Below are 17,259 nucleotides of genomic sequence, written 5' to 3'. Positions count from 1 at the left end.
ACTACAAGCACAAAAGAAAGAATAAGAAAAACACTGTCCTTGATTTTACTGGGCAGATCAGGAAAGCACATCATTCTGATTATAAAGTCAGCAAATATTATAACACTTTATTAGTGAAAATTCTCCTCTTCATTGCTGGAGTGCTTAGCTTACACAATGAAGGATGAGATTTAACTGTCTTTATTTTAGGCTCTATAGCATTTGCAAAAGCTGTTATTATTTCTTAAAGCTATCTGTACTTTTGTTCTCTGATGAGCTGGAAAACAGTCTTGCTGAATGTATTTCTGAACCTGTGTATGGAACTTGCGCATTCTCAGTCTCACCAAATGATTTTCATGTGGTTGGCTGAATTATCAATCCATTTAAGTATACCACATCAAAGGAAAGGAGAACAAAAAAGGCATAAAGACAGCAATGGTTATGAAACACTTCATTGCACCTCACTTATTTACCTTCAGCGCAATGAACAAATTCAACGCCTGCTTGAGAAAAAGATACATAGAGGATTTCACTGAACTCCCCAAATTTTTCGGAGGTACGTTGTCTTGATCGGACTCGTATCTCATAATCTCGTCCCATCTTCAGAGAGTACAGTGGAACCATTGTTGAGAGCCTGGGTTCTAACTGTAAAGACAGAATGACTGTGATTTATTTGTTTGAGTTGTACCTGCAATTTAATACTACTTCTTGATTTCAGAAATAAACATTTAAAGGCATTTTTGCTACCTGGGACTTCTAAGAATACACTGAGAAGAGTTCAGAGAAAATTCACATCATTTACTTTAGACTTAATAGCTATTGGGCTTTGTTGTGATTCAGAGGACCAAACAAAAGGTCTCTAAATAAACAGTGAAAAAAGGCAGCTGCCCCCAGTTATGTGCTCTAAGTGGGTAGTGTGAACATCTCCTGGTGATCTTTCAAGCTGAAAATCATTCTTACTGTTGACACAACATTATTGACTTCATAGTGCCAAAAACATTGCTAAAGGAACATGGATATCTTAAAACAACTGCAATTCCCTATATGGAATTAATTGTAAGAAGAAAAAATATTTAAAGGTCTTCTAACCAAATGTATTATATCTTACAAATATAATTATTTTGGGAAGGCTGTATAGCTCCCCAGATCTTCAACTACATACAAAATGGGGTAATGTATGGAGACTTTGGTAGAACTCGTATCGCATTGTAGGTCTTAAGACTTCTATATTAAGTATTAATTACAACATTCTTACTTACTACTGCATATCAAACTATGTTGGAAGTCACACTGTAAGTCTTAATATGTGAAATCTCTCTCAGCAGCTCCAACAGCCCAACAAAAGTAAATAAAAACAAGAAAAATGTGCACAAAATATAAATCCATGTGGCAGATATTACACTCTGCTTCAGAAGGGTGATACAGGCAAAACTCGTTGTGGGCCAAAAATTAAAACACCTGAAAAACAATACCTACTGGGGGTTTCAAAGAAGAACGAACAATCCAATCTAATAACCACTATACCTGCATAATCTAAATTTGAAACCAATTCTGTTGTTAGCCATGATCTGTGGAGTACTTGTGATCCTTGATGCCTGTAGACCCAAGTGTTCTGACAGGTAAGTGGTGAGATTTTGGACAAGGCAGTGATCAGACAGACTGATTTTCTCTGTTAGTGGATGAACACAAGATCCTGCAGAACCACTGCTCCATACATCATAGAAGTTTTTAATATGGTAAACCAATCCATTTTGAAAATTTTGGGAAGGGAATATGATCTGTGCTAATCTAGTTCACTAATTTTGTGCGATGAGCCACAAAACAGCACACTGCAGTTTTACAGCATGTAACAATTTTTTTTTTTTTTTTTTTTTTTTTTTTTTTCTGGAGCAATTAATGGAGATACTTAGGAGAGGGGTGCTGGCCACACAAAATTTTATGCAACCCAGATAACAGCAGCACTTGAAAAACGCAGTATGCAGGCCAAAATGGAGTGCTGAAGGATGTGAAGTAGAATTGCTGCAGCTGTATAACTGCAGTGACCTGAAATTGCAAGGGTTGCTACAGAACAGGTAACTGGTTAATGGGCAGGATGCCCCCAGTCCATCAGTGGACTAACAAAACTTCAAATAAGATGTATAGAACAGGGAAGTTCGAGCATGAACTGGAGAGATGAACAGCATTTCTCATATGGATGAAATTAATTAAAAACCATATGGGAGAGATGCGATAACTAACAAAAATGCACACAGCATACAACAAACATTTAGTGTCTGAAGGGGAGCTTCAGATGCAGACCGCTGGGTGGCTGGGTCTGTGGCACGCCATTCAGTCAGCGTAGGGCTATGATCTCATTGCCATACTCTGCTGAGTGAAAACCCATGGCCATGCTGGGCTGTGACAGTGCTGCCTGTCTGCAAGGTGGCATTAAAACAGGCCATGGAGCAGCCGTGTCCCTGGTGCCTGGGAGGCACCGATGGCAGAGGCTGGCCCAGGCCTGGCAGGCCCCATGGCGGTGGCTGCCGCTGACACTGTGGTGAGGCCTGGGAGATGTGCGGCAAGGGAGAGGTACCCTTAGGGCAGGCACAGTGTGAAGTGGAACACCCACACCACTTGCAGGTAGTAGGTCGCACACCTAACGCAATGTAGGGGGATGAGTTTAGCACCCCGCAGACTAGTAAGCCCAGCTCTCAGGAGGGTTAACCAGCTCAGACACAGTGCTGTGGGGATGCAGCGGTGGAGGTAGCATGCCATGCTTCCTTGCCCTAAGCACACTTCACTGCACTAAGAAATTGACCTTTCCGATCCGAAATCCAACAACTTAGCAGAGCCAGCAGAGCCCTCGCTGGTCTAGCCCTCTTCAGTTTTAGTCTAGTGACTGTAATGGGCAACACTTCATCATAAAAGAGTAGAATTCTAAAATGATACCCAGCAAGGAGCTAGTACCAACGACAAATCTTTTTCAAATTGTGAACCAGGCAAAATATGGCTTTGTCTCAAAACCAGCCACTCTGTAAGGGTGGGGATTGTATTGTTTTTAGCAAAGTTGTCAGAACAATTCTGATCATTTTATCACTGCAGTTTACTGCAGTTTACAGTTTACAATAGTTTACCAATTAATGTCTTAGTCCTCTTTCAATAAACATTATCTATTTTCAGTTAGAAAATTGATTGAAAAAATGTATGATGTATGAAATATCAAACAAGTTCATTCCCAAACCTCTAAAAAATAGATGTAAATCTCAGCAAGGGTGTGACTTAGAATTTAAGCACTATGAATTCATTTCTATATCGTTTTTTTGGATCAGTTATATGTACAAACCATTATTACATATTTATGCAGTGTGAGACTATCCTTTGCGCATAAAAATAGCAATTTAGTAACAGTGTAACACATATCCCTCTCTTTACGGCTTCAACACGTATTTTAGAAGGCGTTTATGAATGCAATGAATGGAGAGTGAAACTGCTGCTATACTACTAAGAGTTTTGCCATTGTCTTTGGCCAGACCTAGTTTTTGTTTAGAAATTTCTCTTTTGTGTTCTAATTGATAGGTTCTCAATGTCATGTTTGTGCTTTTAAAATGAAAGGTACAATAACATACAATATGTACAGCTCCAATACAACATAATCTATAGTACTGTTTTTCTTGAGGAAAGTACAGTATTCAGCAGTATCTGTTTTCTGCAAGAAGAAATACCAAACTTCAAGGTTTGCTCTCACGAGGAGAACCATTCTCAAGGCATACTGGAATTATTGATGATACTGGAGCAAGAACAATGGTTTAGTAGGGGATTTATGACTGATGTCTAAAGGCTTATAAAAATAAAATGTGCATTTTTAAAGAAGTACCTGTATTGACACCTGCTTTTTTAAATCTCATAAAACTGCAGATTTTCAAGTTCTTAAGGAGTACTGATTTACTCCCTAAAGTTAAGTCAATTCACTTAAAATATAGAGGCAATACAGTAGATATAGAATAATGAAATCTTAGAATACTTTGGGTTGTAAGGGGCCTTAAAGATCATCTAATTTCAAACCCATATATATATAGCTTAAATAAGTATAGAGAGAAATTCAGACAAGTATTAGGAAAAAGTTATAGACAATATAAGTCCTGTTTGGCTTTACACTTAATAACAAGGATGAGGAAAAACAGAAAAAAATAACATTGAAAGGGATCAGAGGTGAGAAGGGCTCCAAGGTCTTTCATAGATGAAGGCCAACAAACCAACTTGACTATGTTTCAGCTGGTAAACTTGCTTTTTGTAGATTAAGACAAATTCTTAAAAGTACTATCTGCTTTCCTTCTGTCATTTAACTCAGTTCATATTAATAAGAAAACAAAGAATGGCTTCTGCTCTGAAAAGATGTTCTTACTGCATTGAGCATGTATTCAGAGAGAAGTCTCCATATGCAAGTATTCTGTGACACATTGGCAGTTAGGCTATGCATTTTGATAAGCTAGGCACAATTTTTTCTCTGTAACAGGAAAACTAACTACATAATAAATCAGTGATTTTCTAATGAAAACTTAAAAAAATTGAGGCATACACACTTCATAATATACACTTTCATAGATTACCTCTACAGTCACAAATTTTACTTCGCTGTCTTGCATGAAATCTGTATGTCTTACCTGTGTTGCATTGATTTTGTTTATTGTATCAAATTTTAAATTATAATTCAATCTTTTACTTATTTTTTAATCCACTGAAATAATATTTATAAATATTAGAACTTTATAAGTACTCTGAAGAGTCTGGACCAACATGGTGACATTTTCCAAACAAAAATTCCTGTTCTAACTACTAAAAATACCATGCACTTTTTCAAATAGATGAGGCATAAGAAAACACTAGAGAAATATTTTATTCTTGAAAAACATGTATATATTTGACTACTGCTATACTTTCTAACCTAACTCAGGGATGTAAGGGTCTCACTATCATCCTGCGTGCCAGCTATCTTGACATTTAATGTTACCATGTTTGCTAGAAAACTTGAAAAGAATATGGGTATATTGTTTAAGACTTCAGATATTGTCTAATTAGCATTTACAAACCTGTTGCTTTTCAAAATAGCATAAAAGAAGATAGAACAAGCCTGCACTGTACTATGACTATTGTATAATAAATATTTGCTCCATACCTCCTTCCATTTTGTCTCATTAACTTCTTTGTACTGCAATTCATACTCCAGAGTAATCCATCCCTTCTGAACATCTGCTGTTGGTGGTGGATCCCATCTTACTTGGATATCCCCATGGATCCCAGTTTGACTAGTATTTAGCAGAGTCCAGTTAAGGTGGACAGGGGGATCAGGTAGTACTGTTTAAACAGAGTATTTGGAATGAAACAGCCAGTTTTCAATGCAAAATGACCATTCTTACTACACACTCTTAAATGATTTCGGGACTAAAAAAGCATATTAACCACATATTTGCTGATTAAAGTCAAAACCTATGAGTCAATGACAAAGTCACTGGAAGCCTGATAATAAGAAGGCATCCTGCTACCAACACGCTCTGCATAAATTTTATCTGAATAGCTAATAAAAAAGACTAAGAATGAATTACCTTTTAAAATATATTTTCCAATAGCAGCTTATAAAACACTGAGGCATAAGTAATCCTCCATAAAAATTTATATTTAGAGTTCTCTTGGTAAATAAAAACTATAATTGAAGTAACACAGAACTATAAATATTCAGTAAAGACTTCAGAAATAATGCAGAAATACACTGAAAAACGATCATATCTGAAAAGTGGTTGGATTTTACTGCACTGAAGAAAAGGGTACAGTGAGTACTCTAGTCACTTGCAGGAATAAAGTGTTAACATCACTTATTGCTTGTCCATACATCACTGATCTGGACAAGCAATAATGTCTGGAAAGTCCAGACAGTCACAGTTCATATTGCAATAAATATAAAGTCTAGCTTGGAAACGCTAAATGTCCTGATTCTGCACATTTGTTGACTGAGGAACAAAACCCTACTTGGTTCCAGAATTTTGCAGAAACAAAATATTAACACCATCCTTACTCAGGCTGACCAAGGCTACATAGCATCCATTTGAGAGGGCTCAGAGTGACAGCAAAAGCAAAAATATCTCCACATGTTTGAGAGAGCACTAGTCTTCATAAAGAAAAAAATACAAACTTGCTTTTATCCTTTTAGCTTGCTTTCAACGGTGGCACTATTTTCTGTATGTAGATCACATTACATATTTTCAAATCCAAATCCCCTCCCATGTATTGTACTTTTTTACAAAGTGATTTTTCTGAGGGGCGAAATTTAAATACAAAATGAGTTATATGAAAGCTTATAGAATCACACCTATTGCAGTATAAAAATACAGAGGTAAAATGCCTAATAGAAGCATACCTATTTCATCAACACTGAAACATTTTTCATCAAATACTTCATCTTTATTGGCAAGCTTAACACAGTATGGTATCCATATAGAGGTGTAGGATGTGTTGAAATAACAGCTGTTTTCTCCTGCAGTGATATAATCAGGACATTCTTTCCAGTCTTCATCATTCCTAGAATGACAACAAAAATATAAGATACGTGAGAGAGAGATTTATGGATTTTATAAGGTAGAAATTATAGATGTTACAAGACACAATGCTGATAAGTCACATCTTCTATGGAAATGACAAATACATGCCAATGTTTACTGTGATTTACAATACCGTGATAATACTGTGATTTGAAGACAAATAACCACCCAAGAACCTAAATAGATGTATTCAGGTTCTCAGAGGTACCGTTAGTGACATTTCTATGCTTTGGATGGTGTTTCTGTAAGAACAGTCAGAGGCCACATAATGGTTATGATAACGACTGCCAGAGAGCATAAACTTTAGTCAATTTAATATGTATTTAAGCAACTTTTCTTCAGGCAAAATTAAATTGCAATAAGTTGCCCAATCTAAATGACGAGATCTGAAACACTGAAAGCCAGTCCTTAAGGCAGTCCGTGCTGCAACACCTGCAAGGCTCAGTAGCGGAAACCTCCGCAGGGGAACCGAAAGGGAATGTAGGCACTGGGGCACTCACTACTCCCATGGGAAAGTGCCCAAGGGCAAATGCTGGAGGAGACCTGGCACAAAACAATCCAGAACTGCGGGATATGAAAGAAAGGAAGAGAAATACAGTGCCAGGAGCGAGGAAGGGCTAAATTTCTTGGGATACAGAACTTCAAAAACACAGGGGTGGAAGTACTAGCAATGAAAACACTTATGTTTTTGCATTCTGACTTTGTTCAAAAAATTTATAAATGTTCTCAGTAAATAAATGAATTGTAGCAGGAAATGTAACATTTGTATATTTAATTTCACCTCTTAAAGAGAAAACAGCAGAGTTATATAGAGTGGGATGAATTCTCAGACTGCGAAACACAGATCCTTGTGTAGGGTCATACAACCAAACTGAAACAAACCAACAGGTCCAATCCCCCTATATTACATTTTTAAAGCAGAATGTGAACAACTAGATTTTAATAAATATTCTACAGGAAAAGCATCAGATATTCAGTATTTCTGAAGTCATTTTAGGAAAACAAATCTCATAGTGAACAGATCTTCTGTTCTGAATAGGGATCTTTTCAGAAATTACAGTCTTGGTTTGCTAAAAATATCAAGTAAATGCCTTTTCTTACTAAGAGCTGTTCAAACTATACAGAAGAGGGATTAGGCTAAAACAATTATTCCAAGTGCATCCTTCAGTGCTGGAGTGGGTGCTTAGGAAGTAAAAAAGGCAGATGCTACGTAAATGGAATGAGGAACATTTCTGCCAATAGGTAAGGGTCTTTTATTTAGCTCATGAGACCAGACACGTTTCTAAAGGAAATGCTCCCGGCAAAGTCAGGACTTGATAAAGGCATATGAGGTCAGATTCTATGGCTTGTGTTAAGCAGGAGACTGTGTTAGCTGATGTAGTTCAGTCCTGAGCCTTAAATATTGCTTGCACACTGAAACAGAAATAATTTTAACGTGGCTTTTCAGTTCACATCTTTTATTGCAGTATACTAATTTTTTCTAGGCCAAGATGAAATATATGATCTGTTCAATGTATGTGGTACTTCGTTGTTGTATGTTTGATTTTTGAAGTTTATACTCTTGCTGCATGCCACTAACAACTGTCACCTCAATATTTACATTTAAATAGTGGTTTTAACTTGGATCCCTGTATTTCTGAGCACTCTGGGAAAAGTGGTTAGAAAACAAGCCTAGCCATTAAGCTTGTTTCCTAAGCAAATGTATCATCACCTGTAGGAAGTGTCTGTAGATCAAAAAGGTTGAAAACCAGTACATTAGATGTAACAGGAACGCACACTCTCCTCCTATTCCTGTGAACAAAAGGCTTTTGTTTCCTAAATAGCCATTACTGGGTAACATGGTAACGTGCATGTTCTCTTTTCAGCTAATCATTCTAACAACCTGAAAATTACAAAAGCTTAAGTGAAATGTGAATCTGAATTCAACAGGTCTCAGTGAAACATAAACCCCAGCCTCTGAGCAGGCTTTTTACCTGGACCTGCACATTCAGCCTTCAATCTAGCAATTGATCAATTCAGTTTTTATGTAACTTTAATAACAATTCAAAGGGGCTTGTACTCAAACTCTTCTGTACACACACATATTGAATCTCATAGCTGCTATTAAACTGATAAGGAATAAACTGAAGTTCCCCATTAAAATCTCTTTCCAAAGCCCTACAGTGTTCAACGTCAGATTCTGAAATCTGGACCTATATTTGGTAGGAATGTGTTATAAATTGTCTCCCAAGTAATGCTTGTGACTGCATAACCCTTGATAATTAGCAAACAAATGTGACATTGAAAAATATGCACTTAAAACACAGTTTTATGCCCTTAAAAACATTCTGGTTCATATCACATATCACATCTCAGCAATGAGGTAACAGGAATACGAGAGTATACGACTTTTTTTCCTCTTTCTTCCACTGTTTCCATAATACTACCTTTTCATGTACAACAGTTGTATTGTTCCTGGAGCAGTGAGGTTATACAAATTTCCATCAGTCCAATAACATGAAAATGTCTCCAGTTCAGGTGATCTGCACTTGCTGATTTGTGGCCACCGTAGAAGATCTGTCAAGAAAAATGGCAGGAGACAGAATTAGACTAAATAAAGAAATCCACAAGCCAGAATAATGTACTGTTAAAATGAAATTCAGCATTTTTTTATATGTAATTAACTTTTCTTTCAATTGCTGATGTACAATGAGGCAAGATATAAATTCCTCCTTCATGCATATATCCAGGTGACTACACCTGTAAAAAGCCGAAATTGAAAGATGGGTCAAACTCTATTTTCTGTGTGTGAAAATGTTATTTCCAAGGCCTGGTACCCCGAGTGGGGATATGCCAACGCTGGAGCAGTAGTTCAGTGCAGATATACCTGAATTAGCCCTGCACTTTTTTAAAGGAAACTGTGGTTCTGCAGAGCTCAGTATTAGACTAACCACAGCTCTGTATTTACCCAGCTGAGCAGTTTTGCAATGTGTCAGGGCCCGTAGTGCTAACATTAGAATTGCTACCTTGAACTGAGTTAAGGTTTGTGTATGTTACGTTGTGTAGATATAACCTTGGTCTGACAGAGATAAGGGCAGCTCTAAGCATGTGCCTGTTCTACCACATGCTGTTTTGATACTGATCATTTCTATTCTTTGTCAAAACTGAAGTGATGTATATCCATGAAATGACTAGTGCTATTAGTCAGCCTTGTCAGCCCCGTGAAAAAAATAAAAACAGAAGTAGTGGGTATGATTCACTGCTTACAAAGTAAGTATGTAACTTCTTTCCTGATTTTTCAGGGTCTAATCAAGCTGTCATTCTAAAATGTCAGCATTTCCTACTTGGCCTGTAGAGCTTTCCAGAGAGAGATGCGTATGGAAGTGTCTACCTCTCTTCACTTACTATCTGGGAAATATGATAATCTACTTAAGAAAACTTCTCTATTGTGCACCTAAAATTTGTGTGTTAGTCAGGTATTTATGACCGGTGAAATGACCTCTGGCCAGGGAACAAGACAATGCTACTGGAGTGTGCATGGGAAGCTCTGCAGAAATATTTTTGCAGCATCACAGCTGTAAATATTTGGTACAAAAGATTTATACTCAAAGTTGAGAAAGCACTAAGGTACAGGCATCCAGCAGATGCATCCTCCTACGCACGGGGATTTTGTAGCCTTCTTGAACATTAGCTTCCTTATTTACAGCTCAGATAGACGCAGACACTGAATGCCGAAGTAATTTGTATTTCTTTGACTTATGGTTTAAATCATGTCCTCTGCATTCTGCGCTGATGAGCGTCCATATCAGGCAGTAACTAATACATGAATATTACACATTTCTGTTTTCCTCACCCCATACCATTGCCTCATTTCACACTTTGGACATTGAACAAGGCCTGAACTCATGAGTGTAAATAAGAGGTTTCATAAGTCTATATTGACCTATCCTCCCCCCTTTCCCCCCCAATTTGAAATTCTTCTTGCCAACCTAAAGTAACTGCTGTTTGATTAAAGACATTTAAATAGAAGTGTTTTTTTTTTTTTTTTCCTTAGTCATCATGTTCCATTTTAGTGAATTTCAAAGAAATTTAATCTTTTAAGTTGAAAGACATTTTCAAATGAAATGTTGCAGCAAAAGGAAAAAAAATCAAACTTCTTTTTCAGAAAATATTAAACATTTTTCAGAAAATATTAAACATTCAGGCATGGCACCTGATTTTGCATGGTATGGTATTTAATCTTTGATGGCTTTGGCATACATCCCAAAATGCCTTTGGCTGACCTTAATCTGAATTTTTAGACAGTTTTACATCATTGATCAAACAATCTTCACCTGGCAGAAATCCTCATTAAACCATGGCCATGACATTGCAAACTATTATAACATAGATCTAAAATAAAATAGAATATGAGATTGAAGAACAGTATTGTATTTATATTTTCTTTAATTCACCATAGTTTCAACTTTCAAACTTGAACTTTAACTTAATTTACATTAAATTTAATATTTTTTCTGTAACAGTGAAAACTCAAGTCATTTTTAAAAACAAAGCAAAGAAAAATAAATGAAATTTTGTGCCTCTGCTTCAGAGACATGAGTAAAATTGCCTCAGTTGCATAATACCTATAATCAACAAGACATGTCTCTCCCTCTTTCCATAAACAGTGTGCAAGGAAGTACATGCTATGGCTTTTCCTGTTTCTATCCTCAGCTACGTGAATTAAGAACAAATATAGCTAGTTTCACTGAAACAGGTATAAGAATTTAAGAAAATTATACACTGGAAAACCCTCCTAAGTTAGAATATTTCTGTTGTTGGTGCCTGCATTTATTTATAACTATAACTTACCATATTTAAAGCTCATGCAGACCATGCCCTCATCTCCAGGACAGGGGTTAAAAAAGTCACACAGTAACTTCCTAACATGACCAAATTAATTGAACGGAATCAAAACATTTTGAGATGTCCAGCAGGAGCTTACGTATAGGTGCTGCTGTATTAATACTGAATTCTGTTCTATTTACCACCTTTACATAGAAACTAAATTAAGGACTACGAGGCATACAAACTCTTTTAGGAAAACAGGTAATAATGCAGCTAGAAGTGCTGTTGGTTATGATGGACAGTATTAGCAATGCACACAGAATGCAGATTAAGACTTGGTCTCTTACACCTGACTTCAGAGGAATGCATTCTTAAGGCCCCACTTTCAATTCCACTCTCTTGTGACAGGATTTGATACTTTATCTTGCATGTATTCCGTCAACACGCACAAGAATTTGTGAGTTCTGAACAGGTTTGTCTAGGATTCATATACTACTGGTTTAATGGTTTGTAATTCCTATTTTTGTTCCCTTATGGCCAGATCCATTTGTAACAAAAATGATCTTCTGATTGATCATTTCCAATTTCTGTGTTGAGTTTCCATCCTTCAAAGCCAAATTTTTTTTGTGCCTGACTGAAGAAAACCTTGTGATATTTTCTTGTGTAATGCTTGGCACTCTTGGGGTAGGTCTCCTGAATTTCTTGTTTTTACGATCAACATTGTACAGGACCCTGTGTGAGCTCCATCTCCTGAACAAGCTGTACCAGACTGTGATAAATGAACACAATAGCTCAGCTGAATGCATTTAGGCATAAAGGCAGCAGGCTACTGAAAGTAAAGGATGTCAAACTGAGACTTAAAATAGACTAGGAAAGCAAAATGTAACACAGAAACATACTTGCTCTTTTCATACCTGATCCAATAAGTTATGGTCAAATTGTCATGAATAAAACCACTCACCTCATTCAAGATAATAGCTTGGCTAAATACATATATTCAGCAGCAGAAAACATGGAAAAAAGCTAGTAAATCTGTGGCTTCCACTGTGACTACAAAGAAAGTTTGGTACAAAAGTTCCTAGTCCCGCCCCGGGGTTTAGTTGAAATGTTCAGCTACCAGAGCTGAGCTGTGGGAGAGTAAAATACCTTTGCATTCTGCTTTCATTCTGTTATGACCACAGATTAGCCATGGTATAAACTCTGGCTCAGCTAGAAGAAACTGTGCCAAAACAGAAGCTGAAACAGTAGTGCAGTTTATGGAAAGAATCAGGAATGCAGATGTGCCATCCCTTTTACTTACATTTCTTTATAGGTCACCAGACGGCAGTTTTCCATTTAGTGTAGTTCCAATGCTATGTATACTTTAATGATTTAAAAGGGAGTGTGATACAGAAACAGCTTACTGGAAGTTACATATGGAAAGGCCTCAAAACAAAAGAAGTCTTAAAGACAATATAGAGCTGTCAGAAGGCTAATTCCTGCAGAGATTAAATTTCCTTTTTTTTTTTTTTTTTTTTTTTTTTTTTTTTTTTGTCTAAAAGTCCTTGCAATAAAATTTGATTTTAAAAGGACCTGGCCTTGAGCGCAGACCAGGAGTCACCGACTACCACTAGGAACTGAAGTTTACAACTGGGGTGTAGCAAAGCAGGTAATCCTCACCTCAGGGACAGTCCTGCTGCCACCAGAGCTCTAGCGGCTCTGCAGGTGGAGCACTGCACGAGTTACACAGAAAAAACATGTCTTACTAGCACGTGCTTAGGCAGGTGAAATAACCACGAGGATGTGACTGTCACATGAAAATCAAGCTAACTAAGCAGTAAATGGAAAAGGAGGGCATATTTTTGCTGAACAAGCTGAAGTACTTCTTGTGGTAGTTCTAAAAGGTTAATGCAGAATTATCAGCTATCAGAACGTCTGATACCGATCAAACCTAGAGCAAATGTACTCCAACCTGTAAACCGATGCCAGAACAAACCTTATGATATAGTACCTATCTTCATATAATACACTCTTGAAGCATACACACTGTGTTATTGCTAAAGCATAGTAGAAAAAGATGGAGACATAAACAGGGGAATTAAATATATTTAAAATTGGCAACAGTTATGAAGACCCGGAGTGTTATTTACTGTAGCTCTAATTCGTACATTGAAATTGAATGCTCTATCAGTTAGGCTCTACTCCTGAATCCACCGAGCTCAACAAATGTTGGGCAATTTACTTCAATAGAGGTAGGGTGATTTCTCTGGTACCAGGAAGTTCTGGTTCTTTCAAATTGCACAGCAAAATGAGCAACATTTGCAGACGGTGGATGATATTTTAAATAGTACTGTCTAGTACTAATAAATTAACAGACACCACATATATGGAAAGTGGGATGCAGTAAGCCGAGACAACAAGGTCACTTCCTAATAATCAGGTTGCTTGCCAGTCTGACTCAGCCTTTGCTCTAGGTACAACTTGTCCATGAAGGGCCAGTAGCAAAGTTCTGGAACAACATTTTTTGGGAAAAGAAGGTCATTTTTTTCATACCAGTATTGAATGAGATCCTCTCCATGAAGTACTCAGCAGAAAGAAAGCCAAGTTTAACAACACTAGAATGGATAAAACATTACAGTGAAAAATGAAGGGAAATGCTGCACAAGAGAGATTTTTGCCCATGAAGTAAGTGTAAATTTTGTAACAGTAAATAACAATGTTTTGCTGAGGAACAGGGAAGAGGAATATGTTTTCAGCCCTGGATTTAACACTAATTTGGTGACCACTGCTTTGAGCAATAATATGCAGGCATTCCAGCTAACGGACAGGAGACATGCACAGTGTTTTGGGGAAAGCCAGAAGGAATTTTAGCAAGTTTGCAGCATAGTCAATGAGCAAAAAAATCAAAGATCAATTCTGGAGCTGTAAAACACTGAATGAAGAGGCAATGGCCAGGTATTTCCGATCAGGACAGACTTCTGCCTCTTTTTGTCATGTGAGATAGTTATGGTTAAAAGAATAAAAGCCTTGCAGAACCAGAGCTTTTCCATAACATCACAGCCCAATGAGTGTATCTTCCCACGCTCTCTGTGCTGCTGAACCTCCACAGCACAGGAGCTGATGTGGCTCACAGATGTGTTGTCCATGCTGTGCTACTTGGGTACACAAGAAAATTAAGTAAATAAAGCCCAGCACTGTGGGTAGAACAATCATGCAGCATTACTCAGTACTACGGGCCATGAGACAGTACAGAGATGAGCGAGGATGTGGATGTGTGCCATGTTCCATGTGTTTTGGCATGCGCTTTCCACATCACACCCTCCTATGTGCAGTGGTGGAACCACGATTTCTGCTACAGGCAAGCCACATAAACTTGCATGCCTACGTGTGTAATATATCTAAAGGGAAGCAGAGACAGAGGGCACAGTATTTGTAAATGAAAGGCCGTTAATGTAACAAAACCAATTTCCAATTATCTCATAATTGCTCATATAGTTGTAACTCAAATTGAAATTACATTTTCAAGAAAGCATCCGTAAGAATAATAATGACCAATGTTTTTATCTGTTCCTGCCATTGCTGTAGATGTTCAGCAATGACTAATGTAACGTGGTAGGGCATATGAGACAAGGTGCATTCTCCCTGGAAGCACAGATGAGCTTGCACCAGCAAACAGCAGTTCAGCAAACAAATGCCCTGAGAGGTTTCCATGCCCTTATGTAAGCAACCTCTATGCTGCTGACAGCCACCTCCAGCATCCTTCTTTCTCTTCCTCTGGCACTAGCTGCCATCCTCCTGCCACAAACGGGTGTTCAGAACCAGGACTGTTATTTTCCCAGGAAGAGCAGCTGAAGTATAATCCAGCATTCACAAACTGGGTTCCAGGCTGACCAAAACTCTTTTGTCTTTCCAAACTCTACAAGTAAAATACTCGCAGGGTCTGGGGAGTAAAGCCATTAGGTTTTGATCCCAAGTCAAGAACTGCAACTTCACAATTACCTCCATGTAAAAGTCATGCAACGGCACATCGTGATGAATCCGACAACTTATTTTCCTTGTTTCAACACCTGCTCATTTCCTACGAACAGGACGTGCTGTGTGAAAGGCAGAACTTCAGCAGGCGTGCAGCGAGTACTCACACACACACACACACACACACATACACACACGCTAAGGATGTCCTGGTCTGACCTCAGGACGTGGGGAGGGTGCCAGCCCCACGAGCACCAGCAGAGGGTCAGGCAGGAGCAGAGCCCCGCAGCCAGGCGCGGCGGGTGCAGTGCTCGCGTCGCTGCGTGAGGTGGCAGCAGATGGTTGCACAGTTGCGTTAGAAAAGCAAACAACACGTGTGCCAATGCAAGAACAACACGGGGAGTGTTTTCACGAAGCAGAAGTCACAGCATAGCTCACATCTGTGGTGGGAGTGGATTACTGGAGCAAACGCTGGGGACATGAGATAAAGATGGACAAAGAAACAGGAGGCAGAAAGGATGAGAGAAGAAGATATATTTGGAAAGAAAAGCACAATAAAACACGAATGGGATGTGTGTTTTCATAGTAAAGACGAGAATTGCTAGGTCTGGCACGTACATATCCTGACAGTGTAGAGAAGAACTTAAGTATATTGGTGATCACCCAGAAAACATACTAGGAGAGAGGAGAAAAAAGCAGGCAGCTCTAAGGACAGTGTGGGTGGAGAGGCTGAAGAAAGAAGAAAGAAATGACACAGCGCAGCTCTGTTTAAGAACATCTGGTAAGGACAACTCGGCAGAACAACTGAAGTCTTCCTCACAAATCTAGAAAGGTTTCAGTCTTCAGGTTCACCACAATCAATGCTCCGTAAGAGCAGGGGCACGAATTTGCCAGGTTTTATTAGACAGACAGCTGTGTATTATCAATTACAAATGACACTATGTCCTAAACTTGATGTTTCATCATTGCAACAGTACTTGTTACACACAAGTTCATCCTGATGTTTCTTGTTATTTATTCCCTCTCCCCACCCTCGTTACTTTTGAATGAAGTAACTCAGGAAGATACCATCCCTCAGCCTGTCCTTGCTCTTGACGTTTGTTCCTTTTAATTAACATTGCTTTTGGAGGACCAGATTCAAGTTGTAAATTCTTGAACTTGCTATTGTTGAACTTCCAAGCTACTTCTGGCTTCTGCAGATTTTAGCCAGTCTTCAAGATAATGACTGTCTGATTTATGTGGGATAACGCTTGTACATATTAGACAGAAAAATCCTTCATCGTATTCCACAGAGATTTTCATGCAGTACAAAACAACAACCCTCATTTCATTACATGTGGAACAGCAGAATTTGGTGTGTTTTTTTTTTAAGTGAAGTAAATGAAGGAAAAATGCCATTTTAGTCCACAGAACAATTATCTGAATGTATCTGAAGGACAGCCTCGTAAGTGTTGTTTTTCAGTGCAGAGGTAAGTTCCCTGTTAAAGTCCACATGTATCAATATAAAAATTAAGGAGCTGGTCCTAACAGAATTATTTGTTACCTTCCACACTTGGAGTGAAACTCCAAGAGAGATCACTGAACTGTCATTTAGCAATTCCCCTGAGAAGTCCTACAAGATCCACATCACATAACAAGGGCACATGCACCAAACAACAGATGAGGTCTCCAAGAAATCTGAGGAGCTACTTTTTGCACTCTGATCACTGACAAATGAAAATTACATACTGCTTTGAGTATCTTTTGACTGAAAGTCATGCTGATTCTTCACAATTCTTCATGATGAAAGCTACTCAATTTAACCCTTACAGAGACTGAGAAGAATACAAGGGTTTAATGGGATAGTCTCACTCTTTTTGCACATCTGGACCATGACATCTTTTCTTGGGCAATAAAAAATGACTGAATCAATGTGAGTATTTTAAAACTTTCTGGCACGCAGTATTACTCCTGT

At 38.1% G+C, this 17,259-nt stretch overlaps 1 protein-coding gene across 10 annotated transcripts in view; it reads right to left on the bottom strand.

The window, feature by feature from the left end:
* The window catches only part of GHR (growth hormone receptor), a 137,059-nt gene that overhangs the window by 7,520 nt on the left and 112,280 nt on the right, over window positions 1-17,259 (bottom strand). For all 10 annotated transcript variants that reach the window (XM_035309048.1, XM_035309053.1, XM_035309051.1 and 7 more), the window contains 4 exons: window positions 8,975-9,104; window positions 6,368-6,528; window positions 5,132-5,310; window positions 453-624 (listed from right to left, as the gene is read on the bottom strand). In XM_035309048.1, coding sequence (XP_035164939.1) covers window positions 453-624; window positions 5,132-5,310; window positions 6,368-6,528; window positions 8,975-9,104 — 642 coding nt within the window. The remainder of the gene's footprint in view (window positions 1-452; window positions 625-5,131; window positions 5,311-6,367; window positions 6,529-8,974; window positions 9,105-17,259) is intronic.

The sequence above is a fragment of the Oxyura jamaicensis genome, chromosome Z (genome assembly GCF_011077185.1).
Source record: "Oxyura jamaicensis isolate SHBP4307 breed ruddy duck chromosome Z, BPBGC_Ojam_1.0, whole genome shotgun sequence".
NCBI classification, from domain to species: Eukaryota; Metazoa; Chordata; class Aves; order Anseriformes; family Anatidae; genus Oxyura; species Oxyura jamaicensis.
This window is presented reverse-complemented; position numbering and strand designations above follow the sequence as displayed.